Source organism: Heptranchias perlo, chromosome 19 (genome assembly GCF_035084215.1).
Source record: "Heptranchias perlo isolate sHepPer1 chromosome 19, sHepPer1.hap1, whole genome shotgun sequence".
Classification (NCBI taxonomy): domain Eukaryota; kingdom Metazoa; phylum Chordata; class Chondrichthyes; order Hexanchiformes; family Hexanchidae; genus Heptranchias; species Heptranchias perlo.
In genome coordinates, this window is record NC_090343.1 from 19,820,447 (window position 1) to 19,842,546 (window position 22,100).

The following is a 22,100-nucleotide window of genomic DNA, read 5'->3' on the forward strand; positions in this document are numbered from 1 at the left end:
CGGGCTGCGAGCTACAAGTAGTGCCGCCCCTCTGCTCTTGGCCTTGGTGGAAGGAGCAGGACAGAGGCAGTGGGGAAGAAGATGCACAAATTGCACTTCAGCGGGGAGCCTGTCTCGGACTCTGTGTCCAGCGACATCCAGACACTTAATAAACTCTCCAACCAGGTAATTGCTGTGAATGGAGTTCCTTTTTTTAAACATTATTTAATGAACGTGCGTGTTTGAATCTGCAGGAGGAAGAGAGACAGGCTTTAGATCCTGTCCCTCCTATGTTTTTGCAGAGCTGTAAACATCAGGGAAATGATAGGATTGACATTTATGATCAGCAACGGCGATACCTATTACAAACCCATTTAAGCACATGAAAACGGAAGGAGAAAATCTGCAAATGCTGGAAATCTGAAACTTAAACATAAAATACTGGAAACACATTGCAGGCCAGTCAACATCTGTAAAGAGAAAATATAAACCAACGTTTTTGGTGTATATCCTTCATCAGAACTGAGAACACACAAAACTATGTTTGAGTGACCTAAATCACAACGGTCACATCTTTTAAACCAAAATCAATTACAGTCCCCTTGAAGGAGTTGCTTGCAGATTTTATCCTAACAACAACTTATGTTTATATAGCGCCTTTAACGTAGTACAACGTCCTAAGGTGCTTCACAGGAGCGCTATCAAACACAATTTGAAATTGAGTCACATAAGGAGATATTGGGATAGGTGACCTGGTCAAAGAGGTAGACTTTAAAGAGTGTCTTAAAGGAGGAGAGACAGATGGAGAGGTTTAGGGAGGGAATTCCAGAGCTTAGGGCCTAGGCAGCTGAAGGCACGGCTCCCAATGGTGGAGCGATTTAAAACAAGGGATGTGCAAGAGGCAAGAATTGGAGGAGTGCAGTGATCTTGGAGGGTTCTAGGGCTGGAGGAGATTACAGAGATAGGGAGTGTTGAGGCCATGGAGGGATTTGAAAAGAAGTTTGAGAATTTTAAAATCAAGGTGTTCCCAGACTGGGAGCCAATGTAGGTCAGCGAGCACAGGGGTGATGGGTGTACAGGACTTGATGCAAGTTAGGATACGGGCAGCAGAGTTTTGGATGAGCTCAAGTTTATGGAGGGTGGATTTTGGGAGGCCAGTCAGGAGAGCATTGGAATAGTCAAGTCTAGAGGTAACAAAGGCATAGATGAGAGATTCAGCAGCAGATCAGCTGTGATGGGTGGAGACAGGTGATGTCATCAGTTTGAAAATTTCTAAATCAATATATCTGTACCCTAAGTCTGCTTTTAAAAATAAAAGTCAAATTTTCATTCACTTCTGTGTTTTAAGTTGTGAGACCATTAGTTACTAAAGTTTCTAATACATTTTCATCTGTTTCTACTTCCCCCCCCCCCCCACTTTTCCTCTGCTCTCTATTCAGTTTTAGGCTTGACAAAAGTTTAAAATCTCAGATATTTATAAGACATTGACTTTCTGTATGGGGGACCCCTGCAAATATTGACACACTCCCAGTGTCCCCCAACCAAACTTGCAAAAGACAGTGTCTGCTACCTACAGAAAAACAATTTTATCATTGTAGAAAATATTTATAAGGAAACTGCAACAGAAATAACATCTTGATAATGCAGAAGTCTGATGATCTTGGAAACTCCCTTGCCAACCTTCTAGGATCCAGGCAACTGAATTTGAAAATTTGTGCTGCAAGAAAAAATCCGTAATGGTGTATGGCCTTTTACTTATTATTAAAACGTAAAGACAAGCAAATCCAATTAATCTGGCAAAAGAGTTGCATTTAGAAATTTACCAAATGTATAATACGCACATAAACTATCACTTTCATACTGCAGGTGGGTTTGCAGCCACTGCTAACCTCACTGCTCCTTCACTACTGCAGAAAGTTGCAACAATAAAATCTGCTCTAAAATCTCTGCTGCTACACCATCTTGTTCACCATTCTGACAAGTTTGTGTTGCAGCAGGTGTATGTGTGTGTTTTTAATCTTAGTTTTAAAAGATATGACCTAGCCGATCGCAGTCTCCTGTTTACTAATCTAACAGTTTAGCAGATGATATAGGTTACAGGTTGTCGTTCCATTAACAAGTTGAGGCATATACTTAAATCACATTTATACAGTGTTAATGAATATGAATCAGCAAGTTATAAATTGAATTGTATTGATGCTTTTTGAGAAAAGCGCATTGGTTACTTAGATAATTTATAGGGATCAAAGTAGTGTTGGTGATTATGCTATGATTAAATAAAACCTGGACATTAGGTAGTTCCAAAATGCTGGTTGGGATACCAGTATTTTACTTAGATTTGACATCTGCTTTAATACTATCTACAGATTTGATGTTTGTTACTTCTGGTTCACAAACCGGTTCTGCGGGTAGTTTAGAGGCCAGTGCTACCCTAATTGTTCCTGCACTACTGTAGCCAGTTCACCATCCCATACAGCATTTTTGTCCAACTCACTTTGTCTTCTGCTACTGTTCCAACAGGAAAAATAAAATGAGGGGAGAATCTCATATTGATCCTTGGGTGTGTATATCCCCCTTCTTCCCCTTCCCATTTAGTTTTATTTTAAACTAAACTGCTGCTTTGGAAGCAGTGAAAAAGGTGAGGTAAAGGGAAAAAAATATAAGCTATCTTTGGGATTTTGAAAGCAGTTGGGGTAAAGGCAATTATGTTTTTGAGTTGGTAGGATTTGAATGTAAAACAATTTTAAAGAAATTTAGGTCAATCATAATTTTAGAATTTGTATGGCTATGATGTATTTTATTTGTCATTTCTAGTAAAGCATTTACATTTCATGAATTTTATTTGCAGCAATTTTCAACATTGACAGAAATAATCTTCCGCTTTGTCACAGAACCCACAGAGGTAAGAAAAGTTGTGAAATTTTGCCGTTCTATTAAGTGTACATTGTATTTAAAGGGTGACATTCTTGTATTGGAAATTTCATGCTGGCTCAGTTCCTGGAGTGGTTAGTACCACAAACTCAACTGGAGTGTTGCCATGCTGGCCACAAGGAAAATAAAGTCCTGTAAAACATCATAGCTTACAAATTTGTAGGTGATTATTAGCAGATGGACACTTGTGTTTGTATGGCATTATTTTAATGGAGGTGTTAAACCATTTAAAACAAATATAACTGTTAAATGTTCTTTTGCTAATATCAACAACAGTGATTTCTAGTCTTATATCTACTGCAGTGTGAACTGTCTCCATTCCTTCATGTTATTTTCTCCTACACCTTTTTTTGGCCCCCAGGCCGTGCATCAAGGACAATCAAATTAACAGATATGCAGTTGGTTCCCAGGCATTGACTGTGTTGCTCATGCGTCAGCCGATTTGTTATTCTCCAGTCCTCTGCCAGGAAGCCCAGTTAATGCTTCTTCACAGCAGAATGGCTGAAATTGGCAACTTCACCTTGCTTTTTGGGGCGACTGTAGGCATGAGCCAACATCTCAATCCTTTACATTCCAAGTCCAATGCACAATGCTGTTTTGTTTTTAAGTTAAGGCTTCTTCAAGGTATCCAGCCTATATCCCTGCATTACATAAAATCGTAAACAATTTTACAACACCAAGTTATAGTCCAACGATTTTATTTGAAATCTACAAGCTTTCGGAGGCTTCCTCCTTCCTCGGGTAAATGTCAGGAATTCCTCGAAGCCTACGCATTTATAAATCAGAGAACAATACATGGTGATTACAGACTGCCCCTGCAACTGCCCGTTGCCAAGGCAATCACCGTGTTCAGACAGAGAGGTGTCACCTACAGAACCCCCGAATATACATTCAACAAAAAAAACAAACAGGAAAAAAAACAGAGAGAGAGAGAGGCAGAAACATCATTACATACCATCCTCAGCGAAGAGGATATCCAGAGGAGCCCACTCCAAGCCCTTTGTTAATGTCGCCAGGAATCAGGTACTAAGAGGTGTGCAAGAATAGCCCAGAATTATCTTCCCAAGAATTAATTTTCTTCCACCCTGCTGGTAATGCACGCCTCTACTTTTGGCTTCTCCAAAGCAACACACCTTAAGTTTACAGTGCCAGATGAGACTGATAATGTAACAAGATCACTGTGTTGTTTGACTTGTTATTGCACCACCTTCTGAAAACTGATAAGTAAGACTGTTTACCATGATGAGAACACTCTTTTACTGTTTAAAGCTGCTAATTCTGCTTGAAGTTTTAAAGTGCATTGTTGAACAAAATTTATCTTATTTTTTTCCTCACTTTCAGTCAGAACGATTATTAAGCCAACTTAGTGAGTTTGCCTCACAGAACGGAATGAGCCCAGGCCCATTGAAAAACATTGTGAAAAGTGTCCTGTTGGTTCCTAATGGTGAGAGGAGGTTTGAATTCTGTTGGGTATTCTGTTAGCTATGGACTTTCAAATCCCTTGTGCCAGGGAGATTTATGTGTCATGAGTATAAAATATGATACATTATAACATTACAGTGAATTACAAATTTTGGTTCTACTCCAGATAATCTCTTGGGTTCAGCATCACTGGTCTCACCCACAAACTTATCCCATGTTCCTCAAGATCAGGAGTTTACTTTTACTGCCCAATATCTAATCATACAATAGCATGACCTGGGGCCGTAACAATGAACACCTGTGTTATATGAGCTGGATACCGTAATCTCACGTGTGACCACCCATGCTCCTCTAATCTTTTGAAAGGCTGAGTGATTAACAATTTGTTGAGACATGGCCGGATGCAAGTCATCAAGCTGCTTTATTTTACAGTCAGCAAGTGAACACATAGAATAACTATAATGGTAAATCTCATGTCACTTTGACTTACTTTCAGTAAGGAACCTTATAATGTAGAAATGGATTGAGAGGCTGGCTGGCTGTCGGGCGAGAATGCCTGCGCTAGAAGGCCGCAGCCAGGGAGTGATGAGAGGGAGGGAGAAATTGTTGGGGGAGGAGGAGGAGAAGAAGATAAGGTCGCTTGGGAGGAGGAGGAGGAGGAGGAGGAGAGATCGCTTGGGAGGAGGAGGAGGAGGAGAGATCGCTTGGGAGGAGGAGGAGGAGGAGAGATCGCTTGGGAGGAGGAGGAGGAGGAGAGATCGCTTGGGAGGAGGAGGAGGAGGAGAGATCGCTTGGGAGGAGGAGGAGAGATCGCTTGGGAGGAGGAGGAGAGATCGCTTGGGAGGAGGAGGAGAGATCGCTTGGGAGGAGGAGGAGAGATCGCTTGGGAGGAGGAGGAGAGATCGCTTGGGAGGAGGAGGAGAGATCGCTTGGGAGGAGGAGGAGAGATCGCTTGGGAGGAGGAGGAGAGATCGCTTGGGAGGAGGAGGAGAGATCGCTTGGGAGGAGGAGGAGAGATCGCTTGGGAGGAGGAGGAGAGATCGCTTGGGAGGGGGAGGAGAGATCGCTTGGGAGGGGGAGGAGAGATCGCTTGGGAGGGGGAGGAGAGATCGCTTGGGAGGGGGAGGAGAGATCGCTTGGGAGGGGGAGGAGAGATCGCTTGGGAGGGGGAGGAGAGATCGCTTGGGAGGGGGAGGAGAGATCGCTTGGGAGGGGGAGGAGAGATCGCTTGGGAGGGGGAGGAGAGATCGCTTGGGAGGGGGAGGAGAGATCGCTTGGGAGGGGGAGGAGAGATCGCTTGGGAGGGGGAGGAGAGATCGCTTGGGAGGGGGAGGAGAGATCGCTTGGGAGGGGGAGGAGAGATCGCTTGGGAGGGGGAGGAGAGATCGCTTGGGAGGGGGAGGAGAGATCGCTTGGGAGGGGGAGGAGAGATCGCTTGGGAGGGGGAGGAGAGATCGCTTGGGAGGGGGAGGAGAGATCGCTTGGGAGGGGGAGGAGAGATCGCTTGGGAGGGGGAGGAGAGATCGCTTGGGAGGGGGAGGAGAGATCGCTTGGGAGGGGGAGGAGAGATCGCTTGGGAGGGGGAGGAGAGATCGCTTGGGAGGGGGAGGAGAGATCGCTTGGGAGGGGGAGGAGAGATCGCTTGGGAGGGGGAGGAGAGATCGCTTGGGAGGGGGAGGAGAGATCGCTTGGGAGGGGGAGGAGAGATCGCTTGGGAGGGGGAGGAGAGATCGCTTGGGAGGGGGAGGAGAGATCGCTTGGGAGGGGGAGGAGAGATCGCTTGGGAGGGGGAGGAGAGATCGCTTGGGAGGGGGAGGAGAGATCGCTTGGGAGGGGGAGGAGAGATCGCTTGGGAGGGGGAGGAGAGATCGCTTGGGAGGGGGAGGAGAGATCGCTTGGGAGGGGGAGGAGAGATCGCTTGGGAGGGGGAGGAGAGATCGCTTGGGAGGAGGAGGAGAGATCGCTTGGGAGGAGGAGGAGAGATCGCTTGGGAGGAGGAGGAGAGATCGCTTGGGAGGAGGAGGAGAGATCGCTTGGGAGGAGGAGGAGAGATCGCTTGGGGGAGGAGGAGAGATCGCTTTGGAGGAGGAGGAGAGATCGCTTGGGAGGAGGAGGAGAGATCGCTTGGGAGGAGGAGGAGAGATCGCTTGGGAGGAGGAGGAGAGATCGCTTGGGAGGAGGAGGAGAGATCGCTTGGGAGGAGGAGGAGAGATCGCTTGGGGGGAGGAGGAGAGATCGCTTGGGAGGAGGAGGAGAGATCGCTTGGGGGGAGGAGGAGAGATCGCTTGGGGGGAGGAGGAGAGATCGCTTGGGAGGAGGAGGAGAGATCGCTTGGGGGGGGGAGGAGAGATCGCTTGGGGGGGGGAGGAGAGATCGCTTGGGAGGAGGAGGAGAGATCGCTTGGGAGGAGGAGGAGAGATCGCTTGGAAGGGGGAGGAGAGATCGCTTGGGAGGAGGAGGAGAGATCGCTTGGAAGGGGGAGGAGAGATCGCTTGGAAGGAGGAGGAGAGATCGCTTGGGAGGAGGAGGAGAGATCGCTTGGGGGGAGGAGGAGAGATCGCTTGGGAGGAGGAGGAGAGATCGCTTGGAAGGGGGAGGAGGAGGAGAGATCGCTTGGGAGGGGGAGGAGGAGGAGAGATCGCTTGGGAGGGGGAGGAGGAGGAGAGATCGCTTGGGAGGGGGAGGAGGAGGAGAGATCGCTTGGGAGGAGGAGGAGGAGAGATCGCTTGGGGGGAGGAGGAGGAGAGATCGCTTGGGGGGAGGAGGAGGAGAGATCGCTTGGGGGGAGGAGGAGGAGGAGAGATCGCTTGGGGGGAGGAGGAGGAGGAGAGATCGCTTGGGGGGAGGAGGAGGAGGAGAGATCGCTTGGGAGGAGGAGGAGGAGGGAGGAGAGATCGCTTGGGGGGGGGGGGAGGGAGGAGAGATCGCTTGGGGGAGGGAGGGAGGAGAGATCGCTTGGGGGAGGGAGGGAGGAGAGATCGCTTGGGGAGGGAGGGAGCAGGAGAGATCGCTTGGGGAGGGAGGGAGCAGGAGAGATCGCTCGGGGGGGGGGAAGGAGGGAGGGAGCAGGAGAGATCGCTTGGGGGGAGGAGGAGAGATCGCTTGGGGGGAGGAGGAGAGATCGCTTGGGGGGGAGGAGGAGAGATCGCTTGGGGGGGAGGAGGAGAGATCGCTTGGGGGGGAGGAGGAGAGATCGCTTGGGGGGGAGGAGGAGAGATCGCTTGGGGGGGGAGGAGGAGAGATCGCTTGGGGGGGAGGAGGAGAGATCGCTTGGGGGGGAGGAGGAGAGATCGCTTGGGGGGGAGGAGGAGAGATCGCTTGGGGGGGAGGAGGAGAGATCGCTTGGGGGGGAGGAGGAGAGATCGCTTGGGGGGAGGAGGAGAGATCGCTTGGGAGGAGGAGGAGGAGGAGGAGAGATCGCTTGGGAGGAGGAGGAGGGAGGAGAGATCGCTTGGGAGGAGGAGGAGGGAGGAGAGATCGCTTGGGGGGGGGGAGGGAGGAGAGATCGCTTGGGGGGAGGAGGAGAGATCGCTTGGGAGGAGGAGGAGGAGGAGGAGAGATCGCTTGGGAGGAGGAGGAGGGAGGAGAGATCGCTTGGGAGGAGGAGGAGGGAGGAGAGATCGCTTGGGGGGGGGGAGGGAGGAGAGATCGCTTGGGGGGGGGGGGGAGGGAGGAGAGATCGCTTGGGGGGGGGGGAGGGAGGAGGAGAGATCGCTTGGTGGGGGGAGAGGGAGGAAGGAGGAGTGATCGCTTGGTGGGGGGGGGAGGGAGGAAGGAGGAGTGATCGCTTGGTGGGCGGGGGGGAGGGAGGAGAGATCGCTTGGGGGGGAGGGAGGAAGGAGGAGTGATCGCTTGGGGAGGGAGGGAGGAGAGATCGCTTGGGGGGGGGAGGGAAGGAGAGATCGCTTGGGGGGGGAGGGAAGGAGAGATCGCTTGGGGGGGGGAGGGAAGGAGAGATCGCTTGGGGAGGGAGGGAGGAGAGATCGCTTGGGGAGGGAGGGAGGAGAGATCGCTTGGGGAGGGAGGGAGGAGAGATCGTTTGGGGAGGGAGGGAGGAGAGATCGCTTGGGGAGGGAGGGAGGAGAGATCGCTTGGGGGGGGAGGGAGGGAGGAGAGATCGCTTGGGGAGGGAGGGAGGGAGGAGAGATCGCTTGGGGAGGGAGGGAGGAGAGATCGCTTGGGGAGGGAGGGAGCAGGAGAGATCGCTCGGGGGTGGAAGGAGGGAGGGAGCAGGAGAGATCGCTTGGGGGGGGAGGGAAGGAGGAGGAGAGATCGCTTGGGGGGAGGAGGAGAGATCGCTTGGGGGGAGGAGGAGAGATCGCTTGGGAGGAGGAGGAGGAGGAGGAGGAGAGATCGCTTGGGAGGAGGAGGAGGAGAGATCGCTTGGGAGGAGGAGGAGGAGAGATCGCTTGGGAGGAGGAGGAGGAGAGATCGCTTGGGAGGAGGAGGAGGAGAGATCGCTTGGGAGGAGGAGGAGGAGGAGGAGGAGGAGGAGGAGGAGAGATCCCTTGGGGGGCGGGGGGCGGAAGTGGAGCCGGGTTGCGATTGCAACCCAAAAAACAACTATCTTCAACTCCCACTCAACTCCACCTCACCTGTTCTAGGGGGTTAAAACTCCTCCCTATTAGTGTCTCAGTTCAAACAAGTAGTAACATTTCACCTACTAGCTTTAGTACACATTCTCCCCGTGTCATCCCGTGGATGGTGTGGGGATTCTAATGTATAGTGAGCTAAATTTAACTTAAAGGAAGTATTTTAATATAAATCATAAAATATAAATTTGTTGCCATTTGTCCCTTCCATGGACAAATGGCAACAAATCCAGGATATGACACGATGATAGAATGTTTTTAAATAAATCCTGATCAAATTCCTACCTAGCAGCAGTGAGAATATTTTCACCACATAGATTGTGGCAGTTCAAGAAGAAGGCTCACTGCCTCCTTTTCCAGCACAATTACGGTTGGGCAATAAATGCTGGCCTTGCCAGCAATGCCCATATCCCGAGAATGAGTTTTTTTTAAATGTTGCCAATCTGCTGAGGTTCTGGTAAATAATACAGCCTTTTTAAATTATTCTTGCTTCCAATGAAAAGGGAGTCGTAACATTTTAAAATTCTGTGTTGCAGAGAATAGTCCACACTTTATTGTAGATTATGTATTTGAAATAGAGAACAAGCAGCACTGACTATCCTATAATTAAAGATTATCATTTCATGAGACATTGGGCTCTTTTATAAAAATGAGCCTTTGGGAAACTCTTATATTTGTCAAAAGTTTTAGGTGACAATTTTAAAATTCGGTGCTGCTCTGCAACTCATTTGGGTGTTTACTCTTGATGCAGTCTAGGGCATATCAAATGTCAAAAAGATATTAAGAACATATATAAGAAAATCATGGACTGGGAAAAGGCCCGTTAGCCCATCAAGCTTGCAAGTTTCACAACTATACACACCTACCCTATCATGCGGTCTAATCTAATTACTTAATCTTTTGAGTTCTGCATAATTTCTCACTGACTCCAAAGGTAACCAAGCACAATTCCACAATATGTATCCATCCCGACAACTCGGTTATTAAGCCCAAGCTTGTTGCTTTCCACAGATGGCATTTCCTTAGTCGCAGGAACCATCATATTCATGATGTATTTAGATTGTTTCTTTGAATTCACTTACAACGTGACAGAAATTCAATTTCCACACAGAGTGGATGATGTGAGTACGTTGACACTCGGCATCAATGCTGATATTTCTCATTGCATGTTTTCTTGTTTGCAAGCAAGAAAACGGATAATTTTGTATGTGAAAAATTATATCAAAATCTTCATCCAATTGTAATAACTCCCTGTCATCAGTCTTTGAACTTTTCTTAAATCTGTTGGTATGTAGTACGTGATTGTATATGCTTTAACGTAGATCATTTTGGTGGGATCGTCAGTGTTAGGAAAACTGCTAGAAACCATTGTCACGGACAAAATTAATTCTTGGAGAAGCATGGGTTAATAATGGACAGCCCGCATGTGTTTGTTAAAGGCAAATCGCGTCTCATTAACCTGATCTAGTTCTTTGATGAAGTATCAGTGAGGATTGAAGAAGGGAGTGCAGTAGATGTATATATGGACTTTCAAAAGGCATTTGATAAAGTACCACCTAACAGACTTATTCGGAAAATAGAAGCACGGTGGTAACTTGGGTACTTAATTGGCTAAGGGATGGGAGGCAGAGAGTAGTAGTGAACGGATGTTTTTCTGACTGGAGAGATGTATGCAGTGGGGTCCCCCAGGGATCGGTATTGGGGCCATTGCTTTTCTTGTTATATATATATTATTGCAAGAAGAAATTCTATAATTATAGAAAATTCAGTTTTAAAATCCTAACCGGGATATGTTCATATAATTAGAATTAAAATGTTAATATTTCCTACAGGTGCCTTGAAAAGGAATTTGACAGCTGATCATGTCAAGACTGATTTCATTACTCTGGGTACGTTGCATTCAACTGTCACTAAACCTCTCCAGGGTGCTTCTTTTCCCCCTAAATATTAAAAATGTTTTTTTTTTATATATAAAGGACTAACTGAGGAGAAGGCTGGATGCTTTGCAGATCAGGTAAGTTATTTTTCCTACCACATAATTTTTTTAAATTCTAATTACGACTGCCTCAGGTTTAACCTAAAATGAGAAAAAGAATATTAGTCCTCAAAGCATGCAACTCCAAAGTATTCACTTGTGGATTTATTCTGCGTTGTATCATTCTAGGACAAGGGAAAATATAGAGTTAATAGCAGTGTAACACACATGTTACTGAAATACAGTAACCAAGTTTAGGGATTTGTATTGACTTTGGCATCATTTGTATTTCTTTCAGAACATTTCCATCTATCAGTTTCTTAATCTGCTGCTTTTCAATGCTAACTAAAGAAAATATAATTATAGTGGATTAAAATGTTTTGGAAGGAATTCAAGTCTTTTACAATATTCAAAACAAGAAATACATCTTGTCTTTGATAATTGTAATTAATGTAATGTGTCAACTTGATTGTAGTTTGTTGCTATGATACAGTGACCTAATGCCAGGGCTCAATATTAGTGGATACTATGTGGCAGTGCAATGACCCTTTCAGAATATGAGGGAGCAATGTGAATCATAACGCTGTCAATGGATGGACAGTGAAAACAAGGAATAGAGCACACACATCATAGTGAGAAAGGATGCCTGGAAACCATGGCAGACCACATAAGAGGAAAAGGCACCTGGCAATGGTGGCTTGAGAAAATTATTGAGTTGATGCCATTTTATACTTTACATTTTTGCATGTAATTATATTTCTAAGTTGAAATAATGGGGTAAATTTTAACCCCCAAGGACGGATGGGTTGGGGTGGGTGGGAGGTTAAAATAACAGCTTTTTGGAGCAGGACCGCATCCCGGGCTCCAACTCGCCCACTTCTGGGTTTAACCCAGGCAGGTTTGTATGTGTGTGGATAGCAGACACCAGGAAGTCCTGCCCCCACTTAAAGAAATAATTGAGGTATTTTATATCTTGTATATTGGAACATTAAAATTAATTTAACCTTACCTGTTTGGGTTTCCCATTGCTTCCAAATCACATCGGGTGAAAGCAGATAGGAAGGGCCAGATCCATGAGGTGAGTGCCAATGTTGCACTGCTATGGGCCCGGAAGAGCACGAGTGCTTCATCCAGGCCCAACAAACTCACCTGGCCGACAGGAACCACGCAATCGACCAACCTCCCTTCCCAATCCCCGCTGCTGGCTGACCCCCCCCCCACCGCCATGTCGTCCACATCCGCCCCCTCCGATCTTTTCCAAGCCCGTTGCTTTCTCTCTCTCTTTCTTTCTCTTCCTACCCACCCCCCGCGCCCCCCCCCCCCCCCCCCCCTCAGATTTGCAGCTCCTTTCATTGCCAACAGACAGTCAGCTTGTCAATCTGGCAACCTGGCGTGTGGGAAACTCGTAAGCTCAAATACTTACCTTCAATTAAGTTGCGATCGCAGATTGTGACTCACTCAGTTCGCTTCCAGGTTCCCCAAGCGAATATCTGTGGATGCATGGGGTTCCCGGCTTGGAGTAAAAATCATGCCCAATATCTCCTGCCCAAGGATACAAGCGCAACAATCCTTGAGAATTCACCTGGTTACTCTTGACATTTTATAATTTGTTTTTCACCTACTCTTAGTCACACTCCTGCCCACCCAAGCCCACTGAGTACAAAACCTACCAAAAAATCAATAAGGAAGGGGAAGGGAAGAAATCTAGAGAAGGGACAATAAACAAAAATATTATGCTTGTACTGTAGAGTGGACGTACTGCAAAGGAATGCATTTACTCTGCATTTTCTTAGCATGTGCTGTCCACTAAAGTGGATGCACACAAGGCTGCCATTTGGAGTCTTATAAAAATATCTGTGGCACTGTACCAGTTCAAGCTGCTGAAGACAATCTGAGGAAAAATTCTAGGATCGCCGTTTAAAATGGTGGTGTTCAATAAAGGTTGGAGGCCATTTTGGACCTTTGTCCCCTTTGTGGGCACTGGCTTTATGTGGCTCTTGGTCACTGTTGACCGGTGGTCACCGGTTACTGGCTTAGTACAAAGAGAAGAGTCAATTCTCTCTTAACTCTCAATTCACTTTATTCACGCCGTTAGATCATATACATATAGCTTATACGTCTGGTTAGATATAGACATGCAGTTTGCTCCAGTTTATACAGGTTTATACCCAAACTAGGATCTAAACGCACACCCACTAGGTTTCTCTGACACTCCCTGAGTGGTCACAGAATATAAAGGATAATACCCGAAAAGGAGAGCTGACGCTGGCCTGGCGTTCCGTTCTCTCTCTCTCTCTCTCTCTCTCTCGACGTCGTCTCTACGTCCCTGATGTAGGGTCTTCCACTTCCGCGATGGTTGGTCTCCGGAGTCTTCGCTCTGGCTCCACGCCCCAGATCCTTCATCCTTATTCCGAATCTTATCTCTTCAAGCTGTGTTGTCTCTCTCTTTCGTTGGTTTAGGCTTGCTCGGTTTCCCTGTGTCTTCTCCTCATTGGCTCTGTCCCAAGGACTTAGGTAGCATTACCTCATTACTCCTTTTCTAAATAAGGACTTGTGTCTTATCACATTTCCTTTTGTCTTTCACAAAACTTAACTAATTCAAACCGATTCCAGCCAGCTCAGGCCAGCGACTAAACTCAGGTTACTTCAGTTCAAAAGTTGTTCTTGCCTGTGTGTTTCAGCAGCTGACATCTCGGGTTACTTTCTGCAGCCCCTGGCCAACAGTCACCATTCACACTTGACTCTGAAATATTTCCAGCCCTGTGTCACTTCTTTTCCTTTTGCTGTGCAGTGAGAGAAAGCAAAGGAATACTATTTCAAAACAAAACAGCTCCATTTAATGCAAATGCTAAGACTAAAACTTGCATTTATTTGGTGCTCTTCATGTGCAGGAAGATATCCTAAAATACCCCAGCATCCATTAAACAAGCGAAAGTACTGAGTTAAAGATATAGGATTTATCTCGTAACTACCTAGGAAATCATGAGCTCACCTTTTGAGGAATTGTGGGCACAGACCAATGTTCCATCACTCCATAGTGCAATATGTTGGAGCATTTGTGTGGCCTTGAGCAAGGCACTGTCAAGAAAATGTTAGATTTACACATTTTAAACATTAAAATTCAGGTCTGCATTATTTCCTCATTTATCAGTTAAAATTTTAAAGATAGTAAACTAACTTTGGAATGTAAAAAAAAAGTAAATTTATAAACAATTTACCAAAAAAGAAGCAGCTCTATTTAATGCAAATGCTACAACTAAAACTTGCATTTATTTGGTGCTCTTCATGTGCAGGAAGATATGCCAAAGCACTTTATAATAAGAAGAAAGGGATACGGTGAACAATAATCTTTATATATGAGCATTGTTTAATCGTATGTTGTGTTTTCAGTGGAAATTGCATTCAGCAGTGCTGTCACGGCTGGCAGTAGGACAAACAATGACCGTCAATCAGTTGGTAGATATGGAGTGGAAATTTGGAGGTAATTTTCAACTTCATTTTGTAGATAGTGGACTTTTTGGTGTATAACTGATTTTTTAAAATACACATCACTAAAAAGGGATATTAGTGACACATGCTGACATATTGCACTGTTAACTGAGACTCGTTCTGATATTTCCTCTGGTAGCCCACCAATTAACACATTCATGTAAAATTTCTTATTGTGGTATTTTAATGCAGCCTGTTTAACTCATTTACTTTAATTTGTATTGAAATATTGCATAAGGGAATCTTGTACAAACACATTTGCTCGTGCATGAAACTCCATAATGTCATTATTGAAGAGATGCACTTAGCTGTATACCTAGTTTACATTTTAAACTACAGGTGTACCGCAGGTGTAAATCAAAATCAGGGCCCAACCTGACTCCAGGGTAAAGTGGAGTGACACTTTCTGCCTTCGGAGAGTCTTACTCTGGTGTCAGATTGAGACCTGACTCTTGGTTTAGGCAACTTTTCTACGATAACTGTAGCACTAGTGTGGATGTGGAAGTCAGCAGTCTTGGCGATGGGATTTGAAGCTCAGGTTTGGGTTGAGCAGAGCGCTGGACAATAAATTTTCCTCGTTCTGATTCAGTCTGAGCATGTGGCCAGGAGGAAGATGTAGTCAGTGGCATGGCAGCAGATTTATAGAAGGGGCCAAAAATAATGGTGTCAATCTTCCCAATGTTTAGCTGAAGCAAATTTTGACCCATCTATTACTTGATGTCAGACAGGTAGTCTGATGGCATGGATTTTGTCATTGGGTCAAGAGTAGAGCTGGCTGGCATCAGCAGAAATATGGAAACTGACCCCGTGACTACAGATGTTGTTGCTGAGGGATAGCATGTAGATGAGACCCTTCATTTATGCAGGTAGAGTAGAAATATTTAACTTAATATCACAATTATTCAGAGTGTTGAATGCAGTTTTGCTCAGGACTTCGTATAAAACCTAAATATCTTCAACAGTGAAACAGTTCAAATTACAGCTGGCACTATGCAATAATCCCTCATTGCTTTACGAAATAACATTACACCACATTAACTCTCCCTTGCACATGTCTTCATGTGTTGCCAAATGGTTGCCTCACTTGATCAAGCCACCACAGCTCACTAGACTTCTCTTAGAATCATAGAAAGGTTACAGCATGGAAGGAGGCCATTTGCCCCATCGTGTCCGCACCGGCTCTATGCAAGAGCAATCCAGCTAATCCCACTCCCCCGTCTTATCCCCGTAGCCCTGCAAAATTTTTCCTTTCAAGTACTTATCCAGTTCCCTTTTGAAGGCCATGATTGAATCTGCCTCCACCACCTCCTCAGGTTGGGCATTCCAGATCCTAACCACTCAGTGTTTAAAAGAAAAGGTTTTTTCTCATGTCACCTTTGGTTTTTTTGCCAATCACCTTAAATCCATGCCCTCTGGCTTTTGACCCTTCTGCCAATGGGAACAGTTTCTCTCTATCTACTCTGTCTAAACCCTTCATGATTTTTAATACCTCTATCAAATCTCCTCGCAACCTTCTCTGTTCCAAGGAGAACAACTCCAGATTCTCCAGTCTATCCACCAAACCAAAGGCCCTCATCCCTGGAATCATTCTAGTAAATCTCTTCTGCACCCTCTCTAAGGCCTTCACATCTTTCCTAAAGTGCGGTGCCCAGAACGGGACACAATACTCCAGTTGTGGCCGAACCAGTGTTTTATAAAGGTTCATTATGACTTCCTTACTTTGTACTCTATGCCTCTATTTATAAAGCCCAGGATCCCGTATGCTTTTTTAACCGCTTTCTCAATCTGCCCTGCCACCTTCAACGATTTGTGTACATATGCCCCCAGTTCTCTCTGTTCCTGTTCCCCTTTTAGAATTGTGTCTTTTAGTTTATATTGCCTCTCCTCATTTTTCCTACCGAAATGCATCACCTCGCATTTTTCTGCATTAAATTTCATCTGCCACTCGTCCGTCCATGCCACCAGCCTGTCTATATCCTCTTGAAGTCTATCACTGTCCTCCTTACTGTTTATTACCCTTCCAAGTTTTGTGTCATCTGCAAATTTTGAAATTATGCCCTGTACACCCAAGCCCAAGTCATCATTATATATCAAGAAAAGCATGGTCTCAGCACCAACTCCTGGGAAACACCACTGTACACCTCCTTCCAGTCTGTAAAAGAACCATTCACCACTACTCTCTGTTTCCTGTCACTTAGCCAATTCTGTTTCCATGGTGCTACTGCCTCCTTTATTGCATGAGCCGCAATCTTGATGACAATCCTACCATGCCTTTTGAAAGTCCATATACACCACATCAACTGCAATGCTCTCATCAACCCTCTCTGTTACCATCAAAAAACTCTATCGGGTTAGTTAAACACAATTTGCCTTTAACAAATCCATGCTGGCTTTCCCTAATCAATCCACTCTCGTCCAAGTGACTGTTAATTCTGTCCCGGATTATCGTTTCTAAAACTTTCCCCACCACCGAGGTTAAACTGACTGGCCTATAGTTGCTGGGTTTATCCTTACAACCTTTTTTGAACAAGTGTGTAGCATTTGCAATTCTCCAGTCCTCTGACACCACCCCTGTATCTAAGGATGTTTGGAAGATTTGGGCCAGTACCTCCGCAATTTCCACCACCTCTGCACAAAAGGCTGCCAAATCTCAGTGCAATAAGCCAAAGTCCCCATACTTAACCATGATATATATAGACTGCCTTAACTTTCCTACTTGACATGTACACCATAAAGACTGCAGCAATATTAAGCATTGTTCCAATATTAGCATGTGCAGCAGTCCCTTCTTACTGATGTAATTAATTTTATTCCCCAGTAGTCATAGCACTTTTGATGCATAGGATAAGGTATGATGTTAAGCTGTTTAATATGAAATGTATGCCTCGTGTTGGATAAATTCTGGATTCAACAGCTTACTCCGAGTATTCTTTATTCACTCCACTTCGTTTAGGAACTAGACCTCCCCAGTATTCTGTGGCAGAAAGGTGTGGGGCGGCCTTGATTTCACTGTAAATATGGGGGCATTCTGCTTTGATTGCGTCTTGACGCTTATATTTGTTAAGAAAAGCAAGATGAATGGGTTGGGGATTCTGGAATCATTCCAGGGCCCCATTTATACTGCTGTGTTTGTGTTCATTGAAAAGTGTGTATTCTGAAGAATTTATTAAAAACAACTAATTTAATACTGGAGGACTTATAGTTTCATTGTGAGTTTTGCCTAAGGCAGGAACATAAAAATCAAAGAGAAAACAAGAAATGTGTTGCTTCATCCACATTCTCTTTGATGTTTGCAGTAACTGCAGGGAGCAGTGAACTACAAAAAGTTGGCAGCATATTTTTACAGGTAATCCTTTTGTCATTTGTACATTGATGGATAATCTTGTATCAACATAATGTATATTTTATATTAAATACAAGTACCTTCCACCCCTTTCAGTCTTGTTATTAAAAACCAAGTTCTAACGATAATCCGGGACAGAATTAGCAGTCTGGTGAAATGGATGGACACAATGAAATTTAACGCAGAAAAATGCGAAGTGATACATTTCCGTAAGAAGAATGAGGAGAGGCAATATAAAGTAGAGGGCACAATTCTAAAAGGGGTACAGGAACAGAGATCTAGGGGTATATGTGCACAAGTCGTTGAAGTTGGTAGGGCAGGTTGAGAAAGCAGTTAAGAAAGCCTACGGAATCCTGGGCTTTATAAATAGAGGCATAGAGTACAAATGGAAGGAAGTTATCATGAACCTTTTATAAAACACTGGTTCGACCACAACTGGAGTATTGTGTCTCATTCTGGGCACCGCACTTTAGGAAAGATGTGAAGGCATTAGAGAGAGTGCAGAAAAGATTTACTAGAATGATTCCAGGGATGAGGGACTTTAGTTGCATGGATAGACTGGAGAAACTGGGGTTGTCCTTGGAACAGAGAAGATTTGATAGAGGTATTTAAAATCATGAAGGGTCGACAGAATAGATAGAGAGAAACTGTTCCCATTGACGAAAGGGTCAAGAACCAGAGGACATAGATTTAAGGTGATTGGCAAAAGAACCAAAGGTGACAGGAGGAAAACCTTTTTTACACAGCGTGTGGTTAGGAGCAGGAATGCTCTGCCAGAGTGGGTAGTTGAGGCAGATTCGGCCGTGGCTTTCAAAAGGGAACTGGATAAGTACTTGAAACAAATAAATTTGCAGGGCTACGGGGATAGGGCAGGAGAGTGGATCTAGCTGGATTGCTCTTGCATACAGCCGGCACAGACTCGATGGGCCGAATGGCCTCCTTCCGTGCTGTAACCTTTCTATGATTCTATGAGGGGTGACCTGTTAGAGGTCTTTAAGATAATGAAAGGGATTGATAGGGTATACATAGAGAAAATCTTTCCACTAGTTGGGGGGGAGTCCAAAACTGGAGATCACAAATATAAGATAGTCACTAATAAATCCAGTAGGGAAGTCGGGAGAAACTTCTTTACCCAAAGAGTGGTAAGAATATGGAACGTGCTACCACAAGGAGTATTTGAGGCAAATAGCATAGATGCATTTAAAGGGAAACTAGATAAGCACATGAGGGAGAAAGGAATAGAAGGATATGCTTATCGGGTTCGATGATGTATGGAGGGAGGAGGCTTCTGTGGAGCATAAATGCCGGCATAGACCGTTTGGGCCGAATGGCCTGTTTCTGTGCTGTAAACTCGATGTACTGGGGTACAGTTCAGTGGATCTAGACAATCCCCTTGTACCTTTACAAAAGGGCATTCTTCACATGTGAGCCTAGACAACGAATGTATATGAGCTATTCAATCATAGTGGCCATCAGTGTCCTCACCTGTTGCGCGCACACACACACACACACACACACATATTTTCCAGCTGGGATTATTGGATATTAATCATGACTGGGAACCATGGCTGATCTTTTTCCTTCCCTCCTTCCCAGGAGCAATTTGTAGCACGTTAGCTGTTACTTCAGTTGTGATCAGCTAATTCAAGGCAGACCAGAGTTTGAACTTGGGATCTTCTGGTCTGTTTAACCATGTGATATATTTATCTGTTCAGCCATCAGGGAACTTAAAAGTCAACCCTACTTGGATAATTCACAAATACAGATTAGAAAGTGAGAAAATTAAATGTATAGATAAAGAATTAAAAGGCCTTTTAACAAGAATCCTCTAGTTCTGGTGTGATACATATTCTGATGAATAACTGGAAGACCACGAGAGTCTTTAGGTTTGCCATTCTTCTGTCAGATCAGCCCTACTCTGTGGATCCTAGTGGAATTTTGAAGCCTGTATCTTCAAATTTTGAAGTTCAATCAGGTATAAAATATACATACTTTCTGGGAATTCCATTTGATAACCCTGATATTTCACACTGGATTGTTATTGATGAGAAAAGCTATTATAAAAGTAATTCATTTTGCTAGATTTAATATGTACGAAGGAACCTTTGTAAATCCAGCAATCAACAGCAGATTATTCAGTGAAACTAATCCTATTTACACAAGAGGATGGTGCAAGGTATAAGGAGTCCTATTGGGGTAGAAAACAAACACCATATCAAAGGATAGCACAGGGAGCTCTTATCGCACAGTGACAAGGAGCGGTAGGGTACAGTTCCCAGCATGGAGCGATTTCAGTCTTAACCTAGACATTAGGGACAGCATTGGCAAGGTGCTTCTCTTTGTAGAAGGGAAAGTTGGAGGATATCACTCAGGTTTGCTCTTCAGCATCTCTTGTAAGTCACTTGAGGATTGGCAAAGGGCTGGGAGCAGATCTATTGCTCTCCAATCCTGTTTGGGTGTGCTGCAAATAATGGAGAGACTTAGAAGGGAAGAGAGAAAATATTTTTAAAATTTACCCGAAAACAAATCGAAACAGAATAAATGCTACTTAGCTTGCAGACACCAGATAGTGATTTGTCATTTTAAGGCCATAAATAAATTTTGGCTTCTGATGACTGCTGCTTTATCTTGTGGTTCATGATGTCATAAAGCCCACTAATCAGCTTACTCTATTATTCACCATATAAACTTACTCAACTGAATTGAACTAGAATTGCTTAGCATTTTCACTGACTTCATTGTGCAATTTGTAGCCTTGTTTCTAACAAATGCTTTTTATTTCAGTTGAAGTTAGTTATAAAGAAGGGGAACAAAAGTGAAAATATTTACATGGGTTGGTATATACATATTCATTCAATTCTCAGTGCTTTTGATTCTTTAAATTTGTTCACAATATTCACTAATATATTTTTTATTTATTTTAGAGTTGACGTTGCCACAGTTCTATAACTTCTTGCATGAAATGGAACAAGCCAAGACTAGCCTTGAATGTTTCAGCTAAATTGCTGCATTATTCATCAAATTAGTTAAACAAAATTCCTTTTCTACTTGTCCAGAAAGTGCACTTGTACATTGAAATTAAAAAAAACACTTTGTGATTCATGATCTGTTTAAATTTCTAGGTGGTGTCGAGGGAAGCTCCTATTGTTCCTATCAATTACAAGTGTTAATATAATTTAACTTTATTATGTAAATAAAATTATGCTGTGTCTATTACATATATAAAGTCATTCCTGTTCTGCTTTGTAAAAATGACATTCCTCTCTAGATCTTCCCACATGCATACTATTTGTGAGCTGAGAGAGTAAATGATATGGGGTTGCTTTAAAGCTTCTGCCAGTGGAACATATTTCATGAAGCTGTTTTGCCGTCTTTTCATCCCTGTGAAAAAGCAGCTTGCCTCTACTCAACACCTCTCTTTTGATGGTCGGGCTGAGATTAGAATCTCCACTGAGAGAGAAATTTTGGGCATATGTCTGCATGCTGCTGTCCTCTGACACATGGTACCCAATAGCTATATAACCTTTTGACCTGTGATCACTGCTGTGTAAACAAACACAGTAGCCAATTTCCACACAGCTAGAGCTCTTAAACAGCAAATGAGATGAATTACTAGCTTATCTGTTTTGAGTTGACTGTTAGCTAAGACAATGCTCTTCAAATAGTGCTTTAGGATCTTTTACGTTCACAGGCAGCTAGTTTAATATTCACCCAGCAGGCAGCACTTTGGGCAATGTATTGTATTGAAGTTGTAAACAATTTTACAACACCAAGTTATAGTCCAACGATTTTATTTTTAATCCCACAAGCTTTCGGGGGCTTTCCCCTTCCTCAGGCGGTGTGGAAGTGTGGAAGCTGCCTGTGAACGTAAAAGATCCTAAAGCACTATTTGAAGAGCATTGTCTTAGCTAACAGTCAACTCAAAACAGATAAGCTAGTAATTCATCTCATTTGCTGTTTAAGAGCTCTAGCTGTGTGGAAATTGGCTACTGTGTTTGTCTACTGTTGTCTATTGGCTACTGTTGACTTCCACACCGCCTGAGGAAGGGGAAAGCCCCCGAAAGCTTGTGGGATTAAAAATAAAATCGTTGGACTATAACTTGGTGTTGTAAAATTGTTTACAATTGTTAACCCCAGTCCATCACCGGCATCTCCACATCTTGTATTGAAGTGGCAGCCTAGATTATGTGCTCAAGTCCTGGAGTAGGGCTTGAACCCACAACGTTCTGACTTAGAGGTGAGAACACTACTAACCGAGCCAAGCTGACAGTTGTATTATATTTTGGATGAGAGGGTGAAATTGGACAATGCCAGTAGTGCAAAACAGGCTGTTAAGAGAATCAGCAGTCCGTTTTACACCGCGCCCGAT

At 44.5% G+C, this 22,100-nt stretch overlaps 1 protein-coding gene and 1 long non-coding RNA gene across 3 annotated transcripts in view; one reads left to right on the plus strand and one right to left on the minus strand.

Annotated features, from left to right (window-relative positions):
* Positions 1-28: 28 nt before the first annotated feature.
* commd7 (COMM domain containing 7) lies at positions 29-20,983 on the plus strand. 2 transcript variants are annotated; one of them, XM_068000426.1, is made up of 9 exons: positions 29-165; positions 2,828-2,881; positions 4,252-4,354; positions 10,757-10,813; positions 10,901-10,938; positions 14,290-14,380; positions 17,685-17,734; positions 20,516-20,564; positions 20,656-20,983. In XM_068000426.1, exons 1-9 carry the CDS (start codon positions 82-84, stop codon positions 20,730-20,732), a joined length of 603 nt encoding a protein of 200 aa, XP_067856527.1. In that variant the 5' UTR covers positions 29-81; the 3' UTR covers positions 20,733-20,983. The 2 variants fall into 2 exon arrangements, with proteins under 2 accessions (XP_067856527.1, XP_067856528.1); XM_068000427.1 differs by lacking the exons at positions 17,685-17,734; positions 20,516-20,564; positions 20,656-20,983 and adding an exon at positions 17,342-17,575.
* The window catches only part of LOC137335206 (uncharacterized), a 47,858-nt gene continuing 38,719 nt past the window's right edge, over positions 12,962-22,100 (minus strand). The window contains exon 3 of the long non-coding RNA XR_010966360.1: positions 12,962-13,682. This is a non-coding gene — a long non-coding RNA (uncharacterized lncRNA). The remainder of the gene's footprint in view (positions 13,683-22,100) is intronic.

Excerpts from the sequence above, each read along its gene's own strand:
- commd7 (XM_068000426.1), top strand. The coding sequence starts at position 82 with ATGCACAAATTGCACTTCAGCGGGGAGCCTGTCTCGGACTCTGTGTCC. Across the intron at positions 4,355-10,756 it reads TGTCCTGTTGGTTCCTAATG|GTGCCTTGAAAAGGAATTTG; the intron begins GTGAGAGGAGGT and ends TATTTCCTACAG. Across the intron at positions 10,814-10,900 it reads GACTGATTTCATTACTCTGG|GACTAACTGAGGAGAAGGCT; the intron begins GTACGTTGCATT and ends TTATATATAAAG.